Source organism: Sebastes fasciatus, chromosome 16 (genome assembly GCF_043250625.1).
Source record: "Sebastes fasciatus isolate fSebFas1 chromosome 16, fSebFas1.pri, whole genome shotgun sequence".
In the NCBI taxonomy this organism is placed as follows: Eukaryota; Metazoa; Chordata; class Actinopteri; order Perciformes; family Sebastidae; genus Sebastes; species Sebastes fasciatus.
In genome coordinates, this window is record NC_133810.1 from 31655759 (window position 1) to 31678221 (window position 22463).

General features: G+C 38.1%; 2 protein-coding genes across 2 annotated transcripts in view; both read left to right on the top strand.

The window, feature by feature from the left end:
* LOC141752673 (protein NLRC3-like) overlaps nucleotides 1–22463 on the top strand; it is a 782294-nt gene that overhangs the window by 18167 nt on the left and 741664 nt on the right. The window lies entirely within an intron of this gene.
* On the top strand, nucleotides 6949–14962 carry LOC141752519 (protein phosphatase 1G-like). The gene is made up of 9 exons (XM_074610523.1): nucleotides 6949–6986; nucleotides 9731–9926; nucleotides 10020–10160; nucleotides 10900–11002; nucleotides 12083–12214; nucleotides 12424–12553; nucleotides 12758–12857; nucleotides 14185–14420; nucleotides 14734–14962. Exons 1-9 carry the CDS (start codon nucleotides 6949–6951, stop codon nucleotides 14960–14962), a joined length of 1305 nt encoding a protein of 434 aa, XP_074466624.1.

The window sequence follows — 22463 nt, forward strand, 5'->3', positions numbered from 1 at the left end:
ATATGGCATAAGTGTTGTCATTTCCTGGTTTTAAAGGCTAAATTACAGTAAAGTGATGTCATTTTCTGAATTTACCAGACTGTTCTAGCTGTTCTATTATTGGTCATTTACACAAAAATATATTGTGATATTTGATTTTGTCCAAGTCACCCAGCCCTAATACATCTAACTCAGACTGCTGAAGCCTCCGATTAGTTTAAGATCAATATTACAGGTCATTTTACACACAACAAGACTGTGGATTTAGTCCTCATCTCGTATGCGTCCTTCCTGCATTTGGCAGTTTAAACTGTTAATTCTAGTCTGGATTATGTGTTTAACTTGTCTAGTATGCGTTTGTAAAGTGTGCCGCTCTGCAGACCGTAGACTGGTCCATGTCTCTGATTGGTCATGTGCTACAAACCCCGCCCCTTCTATGTGAACACGCTCACAGCCAGACTGAGAAACCCTGGGTTGACTTACCGAGTTGATCAGAACTGTCGTAGGACCGCTTAGCGGGATCTTGGTTGAGAGGTTAGTTAAACCAGATAAGGAGAAGATACCCTGGGTGTGTTGGACTGGCTTCGTAGTACAGGCCTCTGGTCTGTGAGCTCTGAGCTCAGTGTGTTCACTCCAATACGTTAACATGAGAGCTGAAAGGAAGCTGGCTACGCTACACAGACTGAAGTCCCTCTGCTCTTTATACTGGATGCTGACTGACAGCTGATGAAGGGAGTCTCTGTAAACACTGATTGATGACTTCTGTTGTCTTCTTCTTCTTTCATCAGATGGGAGTTTGATTTCTAACCACCATCATCCCTGTGTGTTCCTCTGGACCTGACAGAGTATCATCAGTGTATCTGTCCTTCTGCACAGTCTCTGCAGACACACTGAGACTCCTCCACTCCTTCTGCTCCACACTCCACCACCTCCTCCACCTGGACCTGGGTTTCACTTTGTCTTTATTCATTCATATATTCTGAACCCAAAGTGCCTCTGCAGATTAGTTCTAGGCATACAGTGCATAAGAGTAAAAATAAGGGAATAGTGATAATAGTGATAATAGTGATAATAGTGCTTTAGGGGTTCTCTGTAAGGTTAAGGTCCTCAACTAACATTGAAAGCTTCATAGCATCTTTTTCTTCATATGTTTCAGAGATGAAAAGTAAAGACACAGCTCCTGATGGAAAACATAGAAATGTGGTCTTGATTTCAGGAATCTATTTTTATGTATAAAAACAATGATTATGGATTATTGATTGCCAGGTCATTCATGTACGGGATCTTTCACAATTGTACCAAATATAACATTTTCCTTTGTTAGATTAGAAGAAAATACAAATTTAGTGGATAACCAATAATGCAAATCATCCCAGAGAGCATTAGCAAAAATATATTCATAAAATAAATGTTCTGTAGTTTCAATGTGTTCATCACAGAACCAGCAGTTATTGTGATCAAAACCAAAACGGTTTCTTAAGAACTCAGCAGAGGGGGATATTATATATATTTCACTGAGAACCTTAAAGTGAACCTCCTTCACTTTTGGTGCAATAGGACATTTAAAGAATTTCGATCTCAGACTCTCAGCATCTTCTTTAGAGAAAAGTTTTAGAATTGAATTTCTGTTTGAAGAGAACGGATATAAGTCTTTAGTAAAGGTGACGTTAGGTAGTTTTAAGTTAATGAGGTTGTGACCATTCACCAAAAGTGAAGGGAGATTGGGGGTTTACATTATCTTGAGATAAATGATATGCCATCACAATTACAGCTTGAGGGATTGCTTTGACAACATTGTTATACTGACCTCTGTCAACGAGGCTGAGTTTAGAACAAAAGCCCTCAAATGGTAGAATGTTTCCTGTATTGTCCAATAAATGCATCACAGATCATTTTCCTTTTTCTAACCAATTTTGTAAAAATATGGATTTATTTTTAAGTAATACATTCCGGCAATTCCGTATTGGGGTTTTATGGGGACTATAATTATGCTTGTATATCATTTTCCAATAAAGTAAAACCTGTTGATGAAACAAGGATCATTTGACGGGGAGTTTTGTGAAGTCATAGTCGCATCTAAGAAGGAAGCCGATGCCTCCTAGTTTAGTAAAAATTTCACTGGGCATATGAAACCAAAAACTTTTTTCATGTTTTAGAAATGATCTTAATAGTTTCATTAATGTATTCAATATCAATAGCCTTAAGTCCACCTTCCTCATATTCTTTAACCATAGTGCCTTTCTTAATATAGTGTGTTTTCCTTTTCCAGATATAACTGAAATTAGCTTGGTTTATGGCTTTTATTGCATTTTTGGGAAGTGATAAGGAGTAAGCTGGGTAGATGAATCGGGAAATGCACTCCATTTCTGTAAGAAGAATTGGGCCTATGATAGAGATGTCTCTTTGAGACCAGGAATTTAGATGAGATTTACATAATTTAAATATTACTTATATTACAGCAAGAACATAATCGGATGTATTGTTAGAAGGTGGCTGCAGTAGAAGAAGAAAGTTTAAGTTAAATGACTGTGAAGTCAGACTAAATCGATTCATAATGCTGTCAGCGAAGCATTCAGACTGAAATAAAACGACAATCACGTCTTTTATCAGTTTTATTACAGTCAAATATTGACCCTCAGATACTGAGGTGAAAGTCTTAAAGTCACAGTCTGATCATCTGCTGTTCACTTCATACTCTAATACACAGTCAGAGTACTAATACTACAGTGCAGAAATACTACAAGTCCTGCTTTCCAGTAAAAGTACAGAAGTATTAGCATCAAAATCAACCTAAAGTATGAAAAGTTCTGACCCTCATTATGCAGATGTCAGAGTGATGTTCTTTATAGACCTTTCAACCAGAGTTACAGACGGCTCTACTGTAAAAACAAAGAATAAAAGTCAATAATAATCCAGAAACAAAAATATATATAAAATAAGATTAAATCATTTAAACAATTCTAGCAAATACCCTCAGTTAAGAAATAAGATAAGATAAGAAACTACTTTATTTATCCCGATACAATGATCGTTTTTAGCTTGTGGGAATAATTATAAACAATAATGATAATAAAAAACAAGTACTAATTATACTACTTCTTCTACTACTACTAATAATAAAAATAATAATTATAATAATAATAATAATAATAATAATAATAATAATAATAATAATAATAATAAAAAACAAAAAATATATAATAAATTAATTAAATTTAAAAGTGGTAAAGTTCTAGACTTTAGGGAATCCTTACAACACAAAGTGCAAAAAAAACAAAATACAAAAAAAATATATAATCAAGAAAATAATGATAATGATAATAATAATAATAATAATAATAATAATAATAATAAATTAATTAAAATCAGATAAAGCAAAATATAAATAATAAAATAGAAACAGTAAAACATAAACAATAAAATAAAGATAAGAAATAATGAGATCTACTGTTAACCCTAACCCTAAACAGCTGTAGTTAGACACAATCATTATAATTAAAATCATAATCACACTGCCCTCCTGTGGACAAAGAGCATAACTACATCTCTTGCTCTTTTATTTTGAAGGATGTAACCGGAAGTGTGTCTTGTATGTAATTCCTCTAACTTGATATTAGACCAGGTAGTAGGAGAAGGAGGTCTGCTGGGTCAGACGGACAACAGTCCAGAAACCATCCAGAGAATCATCTACAACCTGAAGGCGATCAACAGAGATAAAACTTCTCCTGACAGAAGCATCAACATCTTCCACTGTCTGACGGAGATGAACGACCACTCGGTACATCAGGAGATCCAAGAGTTCCTGAAGTCAGAGAACAGATCAGAGAAGAACCTCTCTGAGATCCAGTGCTCAGCTCTGGCCTACATGCTGCAGATGTCAGAGGAGGTTCTGGATGAGGTTGACCTGAAGAAGTACAACACAACAGAGGAGGGACGACGGAGACTGATTCCAGCTGTGAGGAACTGCAGAAAAGCTGTGTAAGTCCAGATGTGATTAACTTTATAGATCAGTGTAGATTAGTAGTTCAGTTCTTCAAATATAAACACTATAAAATTATTCTTAAATATAATATTCTTATAAGTGTTCCTCGTGTTTATTACAAAAATATGTCAGTTGTATTTTGTCACAGATGTTCTTGAGCTGTTTCAAATGTTGAGTTCAAAATGTTTCAGTACTTTGTGTTTCTAGCTGCCTCAGAAAAAAACAAACATCCAAAATGGTTAAAAACAACCAAGTGTCTTCAGTTTCAAGAGTTAGCCATTTGCACTTCTAGAATTAAGGCTACAGGAGTAAATATTCATAATGTTTGTGCACTTTGGAGGATGTCTTTTGCGTTTCCTCAGAGCTAACTGGACTTGTGTTGATCATCATGAAGCTCTGGTAGCTCTGAGTAACTGGAGGTACTTTCACCTGACAGAAAACCACACACTGCTCGGCCAAACGCACAGACTGTATATTAAAATTGACTGTAGCTGCACCTCTATGCCAATGTCCAGTATGTTCCATGTGCTCATGTTTGACACATGATAGTTCCATGAAATCTCTTTGAAGGAAGAAAGGACTGGTCTGAATTCCAGCGGCTTACAGTGAAGAATCCCTTTGGTTAAAGGTAGACTTTGTTGGGCTCACAATCTTTTGATGCTTTATAACTGTAGGGAAAAGTGTGTCATCAGGCCCAGCAGAGTCAACTGCTTTCACAAGAAATGTGAAATGTGAACTCTTTGCATGTTCCACACGCTGCAAGGCTTAAATACTTGGGATAGTAGCCTTGCAAAGCTATCCATCAGTACTAACCATGTCATCCTAACATGTCGGGAAGGAGGCTAAAGTACGCTCCAAAGTTGGGCTCCAAAGTTGGGCTCCAAAGTTGGGCTAAATTTTAGTGAAGAAAAACTGGCATGGTCATTTTCAAAGGGGTGCCTTCACCTCTGACCTCCAGATATGGGTTCTATGGGTACCCACAAGTCTCCCCTTTACAGACATGCCCATTTTATGATAATCACATGCAGTTTTGGGCAAAGAACATGCAGTTTTCATGCAGTATAAATGTCTTATTTTCTCCTATTCTAAAAATGATGTTTGAATATTTCTGCATACTGGGGTAATCATTCTTGGAATTATAGAAATTGGGTATCACTGTAAAGCTGAGAGTTTTGTGGATCCAAAGAGCCCAACTGTATTCATGAGTGATGATGTTAGTCCCCATAGGAGACATTTCATTGTAGTGAGACCATTTCTTGAAATTTGGTTTCTGAGCAGTTCCCAGAACAGAACAACTCGCCATCCAATCGCCCAAAAATGACATTCCTGCAGAAATCTCAAAATGTCAAAAGTTTTTCATCCCAAATCAGAGCATGGCTTTTTCTATGGTGTTCCTCAAGGTCTTGGTGTCTTAATGTGGTATTTTGGAGGGATGATTGATCATTTTTATCAATTCTTGAGTGTTAAAAAATGGTTCAATTTAGCTCCAAATCTGTGTAACAAATGGTATCAACCCCAAAATTGCTGCAACAACCTATGAGACATAATAGAGCATGAGGATGACCATCATATTATGTGATCATAATGTTCTAAACCCTTACACACTTTTACCATTCATTTTAATGAATTCATTCATGTTTATTTATATTCATGACTAGAACAACTTGACACACAGGGCTGAGCTGCATCTCAAATTAATCTTCAGGTTCCCAGCTTTCAGATGATGTACACCACTTCTATGTGACATCTACTGTTGACCTGCTATCTCCCCCTAAACACCCCCTGTACCCCCCTAAAACGGGTCTATTGTGGGTCTCAGAGGGTTTACGTGACTAAGTCGTTTTTAACATGTAACTTCTGTACTTAAGTTATGCCACTTCCGGTGTGGCGTAACCTAACTACCATCTTTCCTAAACCTAACTAACTTGTTTTCTTTCCATAAACCTAACTGACTAGTTTGTTTGCCTGAACCTAATAACGTTTTTTTCCTGTCAAGACGGAAGTTTATTTTTAAAAGGCTGGTGTGGAAATTGAGACTAGACATTTGTAGGAAAACTTTCTGGAAGATATCATACGACCTGTTGTATGAAAACACATTGAACTATTGTCACCTTGAGTTCCTGTCAATTCCATTTAGGCATATGAGTTCTGTACAAAGTGCTAACCAACAATGAGATGTTTTTCAATACAAAGTCAGTCTTGATGAACCTTTAATTACTTTCATTTAGTCCTGAAGATCCAGATCCTCAATTCCTGAAATGTAATGTATGCTGGATAGATATCACCATGACTGTGCCATTGATATGGACATACTCTCATCATGAATGTGATGCATGGTCATACAGTTTCATTACACAAAACACAACTTTACCATTAAGATCAAGTGGGGTCTATTTCCAACCCAGTTGCGTTATGTGCAAACCATTAAAGCTAAGAAGAAAGACTGCTAAACCACACACACACACACATACACACTACTCTTTGAGTAGGAGAAACATTGATTTGTCATCCATTCAGATTGAAACATTCAAACTGTCAGCACCTTGGCCTTGTTCATGTAGAGTTTGAGTGCAAAGAAAGAGGCCTTGCAATATACAGTAGTATGCATGCCACGTACAGTTGAATGGTTGGACAGTTTAATGCCCTTTTAGTGTGCTAATGCGTGGAATCCTAATCAGTATTCACAGGATGAACTGTTGATACAGCTGGTTAGAGCGCTCACAGAAACAAGGCTGCTTGCTTGAGAGGAACTTCTTATAATTGTGGAAGAAAAAAATTGTTGTTTTCTTAAAATATACAAATTCTTATGTTTTATTCTTCTACATATTTGACAGTCATTATTCCAAATGGGACACTTTTTGATAAAACTAATACTGCATATGGCTTCTACTGCACGTTAAGATAAAGGAGGTAGTGAATGGAGACTGTGTTAATCTGTTTAGCCTTATCAACAGTGCTGCAACGCATTGCCAACGGGGGTCCAGGCCATGGGGATCCTCTGCATGGACGACACACATTTGCTCCAGTGGGGAACCCCTTTGATTCGTATGTCCATTTTAGGACATCTATTTGACAACTTCCACAAGATATGAGCAGAATGCCAGTGCCCCGTGATATGTAGTAATTCAATTCAATTATAAAATATCCTAAACGGACTACAGGATTATCCTCTTTAGTTTCGGCAAGTATAATGATGTGGCTCTGTGTTTTTATGATTAGGGCTCAATCCTTTCTCTGCCATAAAGAGAACAAGAAAAGAAAAAAAAAACTATTGGCTCTTTCAATTCAATGCACGCTGGTCTAATAAGCGTCAGGGCTCATTATAGAGTAGAAAGAGGCTTCTCCCTTTCTTGCAAAATGCAAGTAATGAGGCATTTCAAATATTACACAACATTAGGAGAACTGAAATTGGAGAGTAAGGCCTTTAAGCTTTGCTTGTGTAACACATTTAAAAGTGCTCTTCTTTCCTGAGGCTGGTTTGGATTTCACTTTCAATTTCTCACCTACCGAGCTCCATGGCCATTTACACTATTTTCATTTACATTTTCTACAATTGGCCGGGTTCACATGATGAGCACGTGCAGAGATGTTAAACCAGCTTCCTTGGCTTTCATTCAAATAAACTATTTCATGCTTTTTTTATGTAACAGCACTGTTTGTACTATTCATTATTTGCTCTGAGACATTTTTTTACATTCATCATGCAGTTTGTATTACCCTGAGGCCTAATTGGTGGATATGTAAGCATCCTAATCACTCCACCTCAATTCAGTGAGATGTTTTCATTAGATGAAAGAGCATCAAAACTGCACAAAATACACTCATCTGACGGGTAGTCAGTCTGTTTATAGTCTTAAAAGTAAGCCCTGTTTGAGCTGATGTGGCTCATTGCTAAGGAGATTATCTACTGCTTTTTTTTAGTCATGAAGCAGCTTAGCCATACACCCCTCTGGACAGGAAGCCAGTCCATTGCAGGGGCTCAACCCACATCTACAATTTAACCTCTTACCATTCCAGCCCCTTGTGTAGGGGGGTAGGGTTGGGGGAAAGGGGATGTTCAGGAGTAGATCATAGAAGTCAACAGTAGATGCCACATAGAAGGGGTGTACATTATGTCTCATAAGTTGTTGCATCATTTTTTGGGTTGATACCATTTGTTACACAGATTTGGTGCTGAATTTAACCTCCTTTTACATTGGGAGAATTGATAAAAGATTAGCAACAATCCCTCCAAAAGACCACATTAAGACACCAAGACCTTGAGGAACACAGTAGAAAAAGACATGCTGTGATTTGGTATCAAAACCTTTTGACATTTGGACATTTCTCCAAGAATTCTCCTTGTCAATCTAGCTAGGAAAGCCATCCATCCTCTGAATGCTCTAGGTCTCTAGTTTGTGGGTTAGGGTTAGGGTTAGGGTTTGATCCTTATGTGACACAGTGATTTTTGAGGGCCAAATCAAATGCAGAAGTCAAATACAAAAAGAAACATTGCTTCAGTGTATCCTGGCAGATAGCTCAGTGTGGTAGATAAGAATTTATCAACGTACTATACTATTACTTTTTTCCCCCAAAAATTCAGGATACTATATGACTTTTTTTAAGAACATTTTTCAACATACTATACTGCGACTTTCTTTGTACAAATTTTCAACATGCTACAGAATGACTTTTTTTTCAAAATATTTTTGACATATTACTTTTTTCATGAATTTTTTTTTTTTTAATAGCATTTTTCGAACAAAACTTTTTTTTACATGCTATGTTATGACTTTTGAAATAGCTCAGGTTGGTAGATATCTGGTTGGAATATTGGCGGTTGTGAGTTTGATCCTTATATGACACGATGAGTTTTGAGCTCTCACTTCAAATAAAGAAGTCAAATACAAAAAGAAACAATACATCAACATATCTGGTGAGATAGCTCAGTGTGGTAGATAACTGGACGGAATTGATCACTATAAGCAGATTATTTAAACAGCATTTGCATAGGAATGATTCTGTCCCAAGCTTTTTGATCCATATTTTATTTATTTGTTTTTACCTTTATTTTATGCTGGGGGAGGTTCACTGAGGGCAATGCTCTCTTTTTCAGGAACGCCCTGATCACATTCACACAGTTACACATTCACACCTGGAAGCTGCCCAGTACAACCACAGTCTGATCTGCTGGTCACTGAGCAACTCCACTGGAGCGGTTGGGGGGGCCTTGCTCAAGGGCACCTCAGTGGTGGTAATGAGGGAGGGCCACCACTGCCCCATATAAGCGGTTAATCACTGTAACCGGTTTCCACTGTATATACTGTATATTTTACTCATGTAAATAATTATTACATTTATTATATACAATATTATATTTACTTTACCTTACATTTTTGTGTGATATATGTGTGACCTTGCAATATGGGCTCTGTTGAATATTTACTGTTACAGTTGTGGTTAATAAATACATTTCATTCACTAATGTCTACATGTCTCATTAATAAATTAATAATTTATAGTCTCTAATTGAAGTAATTAAGTAATTGCAATTTAAATGTTACACATAGGAAGAAAACTCTGTAATATAATTGGTTAATAGCTTTAAGTGAGTCAAGAACTTGATATAACCAGACTAGTCTAATCTAATGATAATCAGAAGAAGTAAATAACAAACTAAGACTCACATTTCTTGATTCCCAAATAGCTCATTATCTTTGACAATGTATCACAGACTTTGTACCAAGTGGGATTCGAACCTGCTCCAGATAATTATTCTTAAATATTCAGGAGAAAACTGCTGGACCAGAGCGGCGTTTTCAGCACCCTGGACAGCGTTAATAAGTCTGCAATTTCATTGGCTGTCAGTGTATGCCACCTATACGCGACTTGCCCCTCCAAGACTGCAGGAGATTCCAAGTCCAGGTTTTTTGACGACAGTGAGGAATCTGAGGAGGGAGAGGAGGAGGAGGGCAGTGATGAAGAGGTGAGAGCAGGAGACCAGAATAAGCTGTCTTATGTGGCTATCAAAGCTCACTCACTGATGACTTGAAATCGTAACTTTTTTCTTTTTTCTTAGGATGGTAGCGAAGAGGAAGAGGGTGACAGCAGTGAGATGGAAGAAGAGGAGGATACAGAGGAAGGAGAGGAAGACTCTGAGGATGAAGAAGAAGAAGAAGAGGAGGAAATGTGCCTTCCTGGAATGGACGGCAAGGAGGAGGTGTGTACAAAGGACATGTCTGATTGAAACTTATGCAACGGACAAATCAACAGTACAACTGATACAGATTCCTACATGCAGCACAGACAATGTATCGTGCTCATATAGGCTGCCTTCACTCCTTAATTACCTTTTTAGCTGTCGAGTTGAAAGATGAATTGCAGTGCAGATATCTTGAGGGTGGAGCTGAAGATATGATCGTTTCAACAACATGATTCGGTGTGATATTTAGGTTCATCAAAGTTGTCGATTTGTTGTCATAGTCTTGGCTCTATCAGTACCTCCCTGATACAACAAGTTGACATTGATCACCTACTGATGACTTGTACCACTTTAGCTTAAGACAAGTCTTGTAACGTGACAAAGCATTGTCATATGCTAATATTCATTGGTGGAATTAGTCATATTGAAACCATTTTTACTTGTCACTTTTGAGAGCTGGCCAAGTTAGCAGTAGTTTGTTTTTAGCCATTTAAAGAGCTGCGCTGTAATTTCCAGCTAACAGGCTGCAGTGTGTTGGATAGTCTCATTGCAGCAGAAGCCAAGTTTAGTGATTTGTGATGACATTGTGTAAATGAAAGAAGCTTTGGTGGCTGCCTGGAATTCTTTTCTCTGCAGAAAATTGTCTGGAAGCTTTTAAGAAGTTCATTTCAGTCCTGGTGTGAAATAACTTTTAGAAAGATTATTCAGATTGTTAGTTTAACAGTGAGTCACATCTTCCATGTTCATGTATTCGCAGCCTGGCTCAGACAGCGGCACCACAGCTGTTGTGGCTCTGATCCGAGGAAAACAGCTGATCGTGGCCAATGCTGGAGACTCTCGCTGCGTGGTGTCTGAGCGCGGTAGGTCCAAACCATCTTGTGCCTATTTACCTTGATATATGTGTGATATTATAGAATAATTGTGAATCATTTAAACTCTGGTACCCCCCTCAGTACCAAGAGAGTATATCATTGTATGTTTTTAGCTCTGCTCTTTCAGGAATTAGTATGCTGATATATTAAACATGCTGATTATAATATCACTTCATGCCATTAAAAAGCAGCAGTATGTTACAGTATTGCACCTAAGCAACCTGGGAGCAGGGTTATTATAGTAAACTAAAACAAAAATAAGCAGTGAAAAATATTGTTACTAAACTGAAACTCGATAAATCTATATCCTTAAAGGAAATAATAAAAATGTAGATAAATTATTTTCATTGTTAGTTTTTTAGCTATAATGTATCACTACCGAATAAAGGATGTCTCATTACATTGAACGAGAACAGATGTGACATTCCAGGAGATGGCACTATCACGCAATCGCGTTGCCCTAAAGTAGCGTGAAGATTAAGGATTAAACATTATGGCCATTCCTACACAGTTCTCCAACCATGTGTTTTGTATATGTAGCTACATACTTCTGAGACATTATAGCTGGCCCTAACAAAACAAACTAAAGCTGAACCTTTCTGAAAAACTGAAACTAAACTTAAACTAGCAGCACATTCAAGAAAACTAATTAAAACTAAACTAAAATTAAATCGTAAAGTCAAAATTAAAATAACATAAAAAATAATTGAAAATTCAAAAGCTATTATAACCCTGCCTGGCAGTGCATGCTGTGAACAAGATTGAACACCCCCTTTATTATAAGCACAGCATATGATAATGTCACTTGAAAGCCTAAAATCTGATTAAATGTTGGCATTATTCATTTGAAGAGGTTTTATCATGACTGTCAAATTCATTATTGCAAAAATACCCAACTTTCTTTCCACAGTCGTGTGATATACTGTAGTTGTTTTACTGGGCAGCTGTGAAAAGTCAGTGTTTGGCTCTTGCATGGTTGCCACTGAACCGCATAGTGGCAGATCTTCTTAATGAAAGGCTTTGCAGTAATGTATTAAATGTAAGAGCTCCATTCCTGTGTTGCTGTAGGCAAAGCTGTCGACATGTCGTATGACCACAAGCCAGAGGACGAGGTGGAACTGGCTCGCATTAAAAACGCTGGAGGGAAAGTGACCATGGATGGACGGGTCAACGGTGGATTGAACCTCTCCAGAGCTATCGGTATGGCTGACTTTGTGTGTGACTTTTACGTTAGTCTTTAGATTAGCACTCATTTATTGCACCATAATTAAACCCAATAGCAGCTTGTGGTCAGTAATAATTATTTTCTGTTTTGGGTTCAAATTGTCAATCTAAAATGTTTGCATACTCTCTGAAATGGCCACCTCCTGTAAGCAGAGTGAGTTTCTAACTTGGACTCTGACTCTCAGGTGACCACTTTTATAAGAGGAACAAGGCTCTGCCTCCAGAGGAGCAGATGATCTCTTCGATGCCAGACGTCAAAGTTCTGACTCTTAACGGGGACCACGACTTCATGGTCATTGCCTGCGACGGCATCTGGTGAGATTGACTGGTCATTGACCGTTTATCCCTGTAATTGATTTTTCATTAGGATTCATGATTAACTGTAGATTGAAATTTGAAAGAATTTTCATTTTCATATGTCAGTTATGATGTTACTGTACGTGAGGTTGTTTTTTCCTTTTTGATTCATCATATACTTGTTTTTTTTACTTGTTGTTATCTGTTCCCATATGTGTGCAGGAATGTGTTGAGCAGTCAGGAGGTGGTGGACTTCATCAGTGAGAGGATCAAACCAGACCAGAGTGGCAAAGTCAAAGCCCTCTCATCCATAGTGGAAGAGGTGAGAGAGGCCTTCTGTCACACTCTTAATACTTGTACATAACACCACTCCCAAACCAGCCCCTCCTCTGTCTACTAGCAGTACCTGCCAGGCAGTGAATCCTCATTCGCAATAAGAGGGAGGATGATGGGACATTGGCTTAAAAGATGTTAAAGTACTTAATCAGTCACTTAGATTTGATTTGTAACTGTTGTGTAGTCATTATGCTATCTAGCTTGTATCCTTAGGGGGGCTATTCACATGTTCAAAAACGTGTGGAAAACGCCAGCTGTGCCGCTTTCATTCTTATCCAAGGTGCTTGGAGGTTGCGCTCCCGTCACGCCTGCCGTTACTAAGCAGCCAAAACCTGTGCGCTAACGATCCACTCGTACAGCAGGAGTAAGAATAAAGCCTCATCCACACTGGTAAAGTCAGGAGCGCGTGGCGGCTGACCTGTTTTTTTATTTCGGCGCCTTTGTTAACATGTTAGAGCAGCCACACTGCCCGCGTGAGACGTGCGTCTCAGCTGCGTCTCTTCTAGATATTCGAGGTGTCGCCTATTTTTGACGCGAGCGGAGCACGGCTCACAGCAACAACACAGTGAAAGTGATTTATTGACTGTATATTAACGTCATATCAGCTACATTAATACAGTTTCAATGTCTAGACATCTGTAGAATATGTCACGGACAGTGAAGGTGATCTATTGACTGTACATTGACATCATCAGCAACATTACTACAGTTTCGATGTCTATCTGTAGAATATCTTACGGAGATGAAAAAAGTAAAGACTTATTTTTAAATCAACACTTCCTGCTTTCATTTCAAAATAAAAGCCCTCAAGCGTTTTTTCTGTGGACAGAATCCCTGCATTTGTTACTTCAACACAATGCTTTTTTTCTGAAATATGTGCCGGACAGTGTTGTAGAACATGCAGTGACTTGGAGAGCTCCATGAATGAATATAGTATGGGGTTTTAATTGTTGATTATTACTATTATTGACAAATTACCACACCTTTCTTAACCTTTCTCTGTCTAAAATAAATATAAATGACATTTAGAATGAAATGAAATGGCCATTATGAAATGCAAACTCTATATAGAAAGAAAGGGCTGACAGCAGCAGCAGAAACGCAGCTGACACACAGCGTGTGAATCACGCAGCCGCCACGCGCTCCTGACGTTCGCAGTATTGATGAGGCGTTACATAACGACATTTCTAAAATCATACAGTATATGCCCAGCTTTAGTTGACTCCCAAACATTGAACATGGTACCTCACGTTTTTCATGAATAAATATGTTTATGCATCTTTAATTTCAAATCCTGTATGTCCTCCTGATAGCTGTTGGACCACTGTTTGGCCCCCGACACATCTGGAGACGGGACAGGCTGCGACAACATGACCTGCATCATCATCACCCTCCGGGCACACCCGTCCCCTGCTCAGTCAGACGACAAGAAGAAGAGGAAGCACGGGGAGGAGGCGGCGGCAGGAGCAGCCGAGCCGGAGAAGAACGGAAACGACAGCAAAAAAGCTAAAACGACTAAAGGCAAAGAGAAACTGTCCACGTGTTATATGTATATATATATATGTATGTATATATATATATATGTATGTATATATATATATATGTATGTATATATATATATATATAAATATGTGTATATGTATATATAGGTGTGTGTGTATATATATATATAGGTGTGTGTGTATATATATATATATGTATGTATATATATATATATATATATATATGGTGTAATTCTACTTCTCCAAATGTATATGTTGTTGAGAAGAGGGAGCTTAATGTGTCTGTCTGTGGTTTGACTTGTGGTCCTCCTCCATCCAGGAGGTGCTGAGGCTGGAGTCGTCCCTCGCTGACCTCCAGAGAGCCTACGAGGCGGAGGTGTGTGCCAGACAGGCCCTGCTGGCGGAGCTGGAGGAGCAGAGGGAGGTGCAGAAGCAGCTGGATGGGATCCTGACGTGGGTCAGAGAGCTCCAGGCGGCCTGGGTGAAGGAAGGTAACGGTAGCTTCCATGACAGTTTCAGGCTGGTGATGGAGTCTGTGAAGAAGCTGCAGGAGGCCGTTGGGGAGGTCTACAATAAGGCACCTCATTGAACTGAACTCACATTTGTAAAAATTTTGTAAAAGGCTGACCCGAATGCTTCTCAGCTTTGACCATTGCCATGGTAATCGATCTAAACGGAGATAGTAAATCACCCAAGTGCAGGGCTTCTATTGAAACCTTTAAGGTAAAAACTGTTTTTATCAAGTTGGTCATTTTTGGCTGCTGTTTGTCATGAAGACGACGTTCACTCCCTGTGAAAAGAAGACAATGATGCCAAAACATATGCTTTAATGGATTTATGAACATCAGCTAACATTAGTTCACCTTTCCACAACGTAATGTAAATAATAAAGCAGATGGATGCATCTCTGTCAGATCAACTGATATTATTCTTAATACTCAGGTGGTTTCTGTCATCTACTGTAGCTCCTTATACCCTCGTCTTCACTGTCTTTAACTCCATTTTCTTAACACCTCTTATCTTCTTAACTTTATTTGTAACTTGGGGCTGGTAGTATTTGTTTCATTGTTAACTTCCCTGGATTGCATTGGATTGTTGGTACCCAGCAGAGGGCGCTCTCTGCATGTTAACATCACTCATCGGTCTAGTATAAATAAGAAGATAGCTTAGTTTAGAAGCTAAGATAAAATAAGATAATCCTTTATTAGTCCCACAGCAGAGTAATTTGCAGTGTTACAGCAGCAAAGGGGGACAATGCAAGCAACAAGAAGCATCAGTAAAAAAAACGAACAAGATATAATAAGAAATAAACTAAATATAAAATCTAGCAGTAAAAGGAGAAATAAACTGCCAAAGAGTGCAGGTAACATTTTAAGGGCCTCCAAGAATCATTGTGTTTTACTAAACAATCTAAGTTGGAGACACCAGTGGAACATATACAGTATAAAGTACATTTACATTTCTGGAGAAATTAATATCCAAAACTGTCTTTTATTTAGTCTTTCCTTGAAGATTTGACTTTAAATAATGCTTTCTAATACTTTTGAATTATTTTAAATTCTAATAAAATGAACTAATTTACTGCACACCCTGGACCGGACATTGTGCAAAATCAATTTTGGGTTTGATGTGAAATTAGAAGTAACACTAACTATCAGTTCATACTGCATAATTAATTGGGCTAATTAATAATGTCGGAGTTTGGTTTGTGAAGAGTATGTATTTGCTAACAATGTAATTCTCATTCCTCTTCTATAATAATTCACCATTTATATATGACACCTCTGACTAATATGAATTAATTCAACACATTTAATAAAGTCACATCTGGAGCGAGAACATCGGGGAAGTCATCAATAGAAATGTCAGAATGATAATAAAACGTACAGTGAAATGTCCTCATTGTGTAAATAATAAAATGTGTGACGGCTGAATTCCATTTAGATTCCTCATTCTCAGGCTCCTGGTATTGTTCATACTTACTGGGACACAGAACAGAGCAATCGTTAATGTTATTAGTGACACCTGTGCTGTTAGTACAATGACGAGTCAAAATGTCTGCTGTGAAAAAGGCCTGTGAGCAATTTATTGGTTTAAATTGACATATAAAGTTGTTTTTTCGTCACTGGAGACTTGTTCCATCAGGACAGTAAGTTTTAGTAATTCTTATCATTTCTTAGAAATGGCATATGATAAATTCTATACTTCTAATTATTGTTTTTATTGATTATTTTAGGCATACTGAGTTCCCTTTATATGAAATGTACCATGTAAAGACTGACCTTTTGTTATTTGTAACAGCAGGGGGCAGCATCTGCATATCATTTATTGTAACATAGTGGGAGTCATGTCTTTGATTTAAAGGTCACCTATTATGCAAAATGCACTTTTCCATGTCTTTTAAACATCAATATCTGTCCCCAGTGTGTCTACAGGCCACCATAGTATCATAAAAGACCATCCTCTCTCTTTTTCTCCTCCGTTTGTCCGGAAATGGGTGCAGAAAAAAAATTCGCTTTTTTCCTTGTATCCTGACGTCATTAGAGAATGCAAGTCACGTGAGGGTTTCCTGGTCGAACCAGAGAGAACCTTCAGTAGCTGACCCCGCCCCACAGCGCGTCACTGTCTCTCCTCCTCAACCTAACTTGAGCAAAGTAGCTCCTACAGTTAGTCTGCAAGAACCAGCAGAACAGGCTTCATGTACTCCCATCATCTAAATATAACATGTTCTTTCACAAAGGCTTTATGTAATTACACTGTTTAAACAGATGATATTTATATATTATATATATTTGATGTCATGCATGTAGCAGAGTACAGGTAGTAAATAGTGACTTGTAAGCAACACAACACATTTCTGTTTCACAGTCAAACTTTATTTGAGTAGACAGATGACAATATTAATTATTCACAGCATTTGTAATCATCTCACCTGTTAGTTAGTTATGTTAACATGGTACAGGAGAAAGTCTTCAGCTCTGGTAAACTATGGTAAGCTAAGCTCCGGTGGTCTGTAGTCATGGTAACACAGAGACAGCTCCTACTGTAAATAATATACCATTACTCTGATCTTCCATACATTTATCTTTTAGCAGAAATAATGAACTGACTACTGTTTCACATCTTCTATTTTCCACCCTGATGGTCGCTGTGTTTACACACCGTGTCATAGCGGTAGCATGTAGCTAACCCGTTAGCATGTAGCTACATGCTAACAGGTTAGCTACATGCTACCGGGTTAGCTCTGTATCTCCATGTAAACAGAGCCATCTGCTCTCAGCTGTCTGCTCTCCTCTGGGATGATTCTGTCGGTCATTTCTCACAGATGGATCTGTAAAGACAGACGTAAAACAGAGTGTATGTTTACGGTTTACAGAGTTGATGCATAAGGTAAACACTGAGCTAACTAACAGAGATATAAACAGCATTATTTACCTGAGAGAAACCGTCAGGAAAACCTGGAATCTGGATCGCAGATGTTCATCATGTGTCGCCGATTTCTGATCAGATTCCTCCGGTAACGTGCGCTGGGTGAAGTTTCTGGTTTATAAACTTTAAAGTGGTTTATAAACTTTATTCTAGCTGCTATCTCTCCACTCGTCATGATCATCTTCTCAGTCAGGCTAGGCGTTATCTGTTGAGACTGTTTCTTTAGTCAATCTGTAACTTGATAGTGTGACACTGAAATATAAATACATCATTGTTAAAGTTACTCATTAACGATAAGCTTCTACTAACTCTGAAATACTGACGTGTGAAATTCAATAAACTAGTAACTTTAACATTTGACTAGTAGAGAATTTGGGATTATATTTCTAAATCCAGGTTGCTGGATATTACTTATGTCTTTTCTCTTTTTGAAAAAATAAAAAAAGCTGAAACATGAAATAGTGGAAGAAACATACAAATATAACTAATAAGAAAATAATATAATACATTTCAAAATGTAGGTTCTTGTACTAATTGAGCAAGGAAGATGTGTCATTTCTGGCTACTGTGTTTAGATCATGAAAAAGACTTGCAACTCAGAAATGATTTTATTGTGCAACAGAGATTATATTTTTTCTTCCAGATGTTCAGAAAAATCTTAGAGATATAATTCTGAAAAAACAACTATAAAAGCACATTAGTATTTAACTAAACTGATTTATTGACATAATTTAAACATAAAAATGAGATAACATCGGACCAAAACTCATTTTAATTCAACCTGTTCAAGACAAAAGATATTCTCAAAAACACACCGTGTTAAAAAGATGATTAGTGTGAGCAACACACACACACGCACACGCACACACACATACACACACACACACACACACACACACACTCGTAGGTAAACTCTGAGGTCAAAGGTTTCCTGTAAATGGAGAGATGAGGTACCCTGAGGGAGTGCTACTGAACTAGTTGTGTTATTGTAAAAGGATTCTATTACGTTACAGAATTTAGGTCCAAATCCAAACTGTACATACGTAAGACTTTAAACACGCTCATGAACGGGGAGGGAACTATGACAGGGATTTCCTGTAAATGGAGAAAGGAGGAACCACACTGATCCTGTGATCCAGGCTCATGAGAAAACAGGAAGGAAACCAGAAAGTGGAAGTGTTCAGTTCAGTTAGTTTTTCCAGACTCCATTATGAGAAGAGGACCGAGGGCTGACGACTGAAGACTGAAGCAGGGTGAGTGTTAATCCAACATGTTATTATGTTACTGTTAAAGTGTCTGAGTCAGTTTCCTCCCTGTGGACTGTAGAGGAGAGAAATGTTAGAATGAACTCAACAGTTTGATTCATCTGTGAACACAAAGTCATGACTGGCTGAATAATCCTCATTAAAGCTGCTGTAAGCCAAGAAAACAAGCAGAGAGGTAAAGAGAAGTGACCAGGTGGAGCGCTGGCTGCTTTATTATACTGTATACTGTGTGTGTGTGTGTGTGTGTGTGTGTGTGTGTGTGTGCGTGCGTGTGCGTGTGTGTGTGTGTGAGAGAGAGAGACGCAAGGAAACCATGCGAGGAGAGAGGAAACGAGGGTTGCGTTGGAATAGTCAAATAATGACGTCCTAACGTCTTCTCCTAACCACTTCTCCTAACCACTTCTCCTAACCACTTCTCCTTGACCTCAGTGGAAAACGTCATGAGGTCAAGGAGAGATGAGAAGGAGACTTCAGAAGGAGTTAGGAAAAGACAACCTCTGACTGCTCCTTCACTAGACTCCGTCATTATGATGCGACCACGGCGGATGTTAGTGACGTCAGTCTGCTGTGGTGAAACTACAATGTTGTGAAGATGGACTACAAAAGGCGCTGCTTCTCCCCGTGCGGTATTAAACAGGTGTTTCAGTGACAGACTGCTTCACCTGCGGTGTGTTAAAGAGAGATACTGCTGCTGGAACACTCTATCAACAGATCCTAAAGATCATCTGACCTAACGAGGACAAACATCACCTCATTACCAAGAAACAGGACTAGATGATCCATATAGAGTTAACTGGTGGAGTTCTGGAGAAGAGGTAGGATCACATACTGGAAGTGGAGGCTGGACTTCTTCACACTTCTTTTTGAAATATTCATCATATTTATTAATATTGATTATTAGTTCATTGATTGTTTACTGTTCATTTGATTAGTTATTCTTGTTTTGTGTTTTACTGAGGTATTTGTTACATGTTCAAAATAAATCATTCATTAAATAGAAAGTCACCGTCCGCTCAGATTAAACATGAATCACAGTTAGTGGATGTCAAGTCAAACTGAAGTTTCGGAAAATTAAGATTTATAAATATTAATAAATAGAAATTAATAAATAGAAATTAAGAAAATAATATAAATAGAAAAATAGAAAATAAATAAATCAGAAAGTAATTTGTAAATTAATAAGTCCAGTAGCAAAACTGAGTGCTCAGTGAGTAAAGCAGAGGGAGGGAAGTAATTAATCAAACTACGCCCGGAGTTTATAAAAGCAACACTCCTCAGTGTCACAGCGAAAAGGGTCCTGAAAATATAGCAGAGCGCTAACTAGCAGGGCTTTCATCCAAACCAGCGCTGCAATCTGCAGTAAAACTATGCGAAAAGAACATCTACAAAGTGTGAGAGGCAGCCGGTGAGGATACTGAATCACTTTGAGAGACTGTTTTTCTGGCGGAGATCGCTGTTGCTGGTGTTTTAGTCCGTCTGTTTGTGCCGGTGGTTGACTTTGTTTGTGGCGGATCGTTTGTTTGGTGCTGCCGATTGTTTGTTTTGAGTGTCCGGTGGATGATGCGGTGAGAGGCACGGTGAATTGTGGGGGCTTATGGGAAATGTAGTTTAGGATTGCTACGTGATTTGATATGAACTCAAAAGTAATTATAAAATATAAGATACTTTGTGCTTAATTAAATAATTAAAAATAGTAATTAAATAAAATAATATAATGCACATATATATGTATATGTGTGTGTGTGGATATATGTTTATATATATTACCTTTATGTTAAGGCTTATTTGTATTTGACATGAGACATTTAATGGGAGTGTGTGTATTAACTTGAATAAGGAGTAATGAATTTTGCATAGTCTCTCTTTGTTCTTATTTATACTTATTTGGTAATAATGTGAATATTTTCTTTTCTGTATTTTTTCTATTTGAAAGGTTTTTCACCTAATGCCTAATGACTAATGGCTAATCACTAAAGTGAAATGAACCTGCAACTCAACCTAAAAATAAAGGAGAGAAAAAGGAAAAGCTGTTTCATTGAGTGGATTCCAGTTAAAATCTTACAGTGGATGTTTCAGTCTCTTTCAAGTTTGGACAAGGCACATATTTGGACAATAACTTGACAGTGTATGAAAATAATATGCAAGATCAGCATCTAGTTTATTATTATGAACGCTGCGTCGCTTTAAATGCTGCAGCCGCAAGGCATTGTGGGATGTTATTGTCTCCTTTCCTTTGGTAAAGGATGCTCCAGTGTGTCCTCTGCTAAAGGAGATAGTAAAGGAAGCATTGAAGCTCCTTTCCTTTAGTAAAGGATGCTCTAGTGTGTCCTAAAGGAGATAGTAAAGGAAGCATTGAAGCTCCTTTCCTTTGGTAAAGGATGCTCCAGTGTGTCCTCTGCTAAAGGAGATAATAGAGGATGCATTGAAGCTCCTTTCCTTTGGTAAAGGATGCTCCAGTGTGTCCTAAAGGAGATAATAAAGGAAGCATTGAAGCTCCTTTCTTTTCCGTTCATTATTTCATAACTCAGAATATGACTATGGTGTCTTTTGAACACTGGACATTATTTATTGTGCTAAAGGGAAAATGTAAATGATGTAACTCATATCAAACCAGACGTTCAGGAATCATCAGCCTCATGTGACTGAATGAGGATAAATGATGTAAAAGGTGTTTGTTGCTGACAGACAGACTCTCCTTCTCTCTCTGACTTTAATAGAATCATTAATAAAAGTTAACGGGGGAAATAACAGATCATGAAAAGACACATCATTCTAATAAATGAAAGTGATTTAAAGTCCGTTCATCAGGTTTTATAAAGATCTCTCAGTGACTGGCGGTGTGTGAGGAGCGAGGAGAGAGGAAATGAAAATGAAGAGCTTTGGGATGCAGCCATAGAGAGGGTGTGTGTTACTTCCTGTTCTCTTGTACTAACTTGTTTCCTCTTCATGTTCACAGTCAGTGTTCCTGTTTGACCTGTCAGACTGACTTCAGATCAGAAGATGAGTGACTGTGTGGAGGAAGAGGAGGACAGACTAAAGTCTCTAGTCTCTGGCCGTCAGTCTATGAAGAGTGATCGGTCTAAAGGTGATCCTCCAGTCTTCAGTGATGAACCTGGACCCTCAGAGTCAAAGTAAGACAGCTGCTACTAACTCATCTATACCACTCATTTCATCTTTCCTCTGACAATACCATGTTTTCTGTTGACTTCAAAATTCTACACTAATGTATTTGCCAACTACAATTTAACAGACTTCATCAACTCTTCCTCTTAAAGGGCCTGTTAGTAAGAATCATAATGTCTTGTTAACAGCTTCACCTGTGTCCGTTAAGTCAACTAAAGTCATCGTCCTGTTGCTGGCGCTTGTGCTCGCTCTACATAGACATGAAGGAGCATC

Excerpts from the sequence above, each read along its gene's own strand:
- LOC141752519 (XM_074610523.1), top strand. The coding sequence starts at position 6,949 with ATGGGGATCCTCTGCATGGACGACACACATTTGCTCCA. Across the intron at positions 6,987-9,730 it reads GACGACACACATTTGCTCCA|GAGAAAACTGCTGGACCAGA; the intron begins GTGGGGAACCCC and ends TTAAATATTCAG. Across the intron at positions 12,215-12,423 it reads GAACCTCTCCAGAGCTATCG|GTGACCACTTTTATAAGAGG; the intron begins GTATGGCTGACT and ends TCTGACTCTCAG.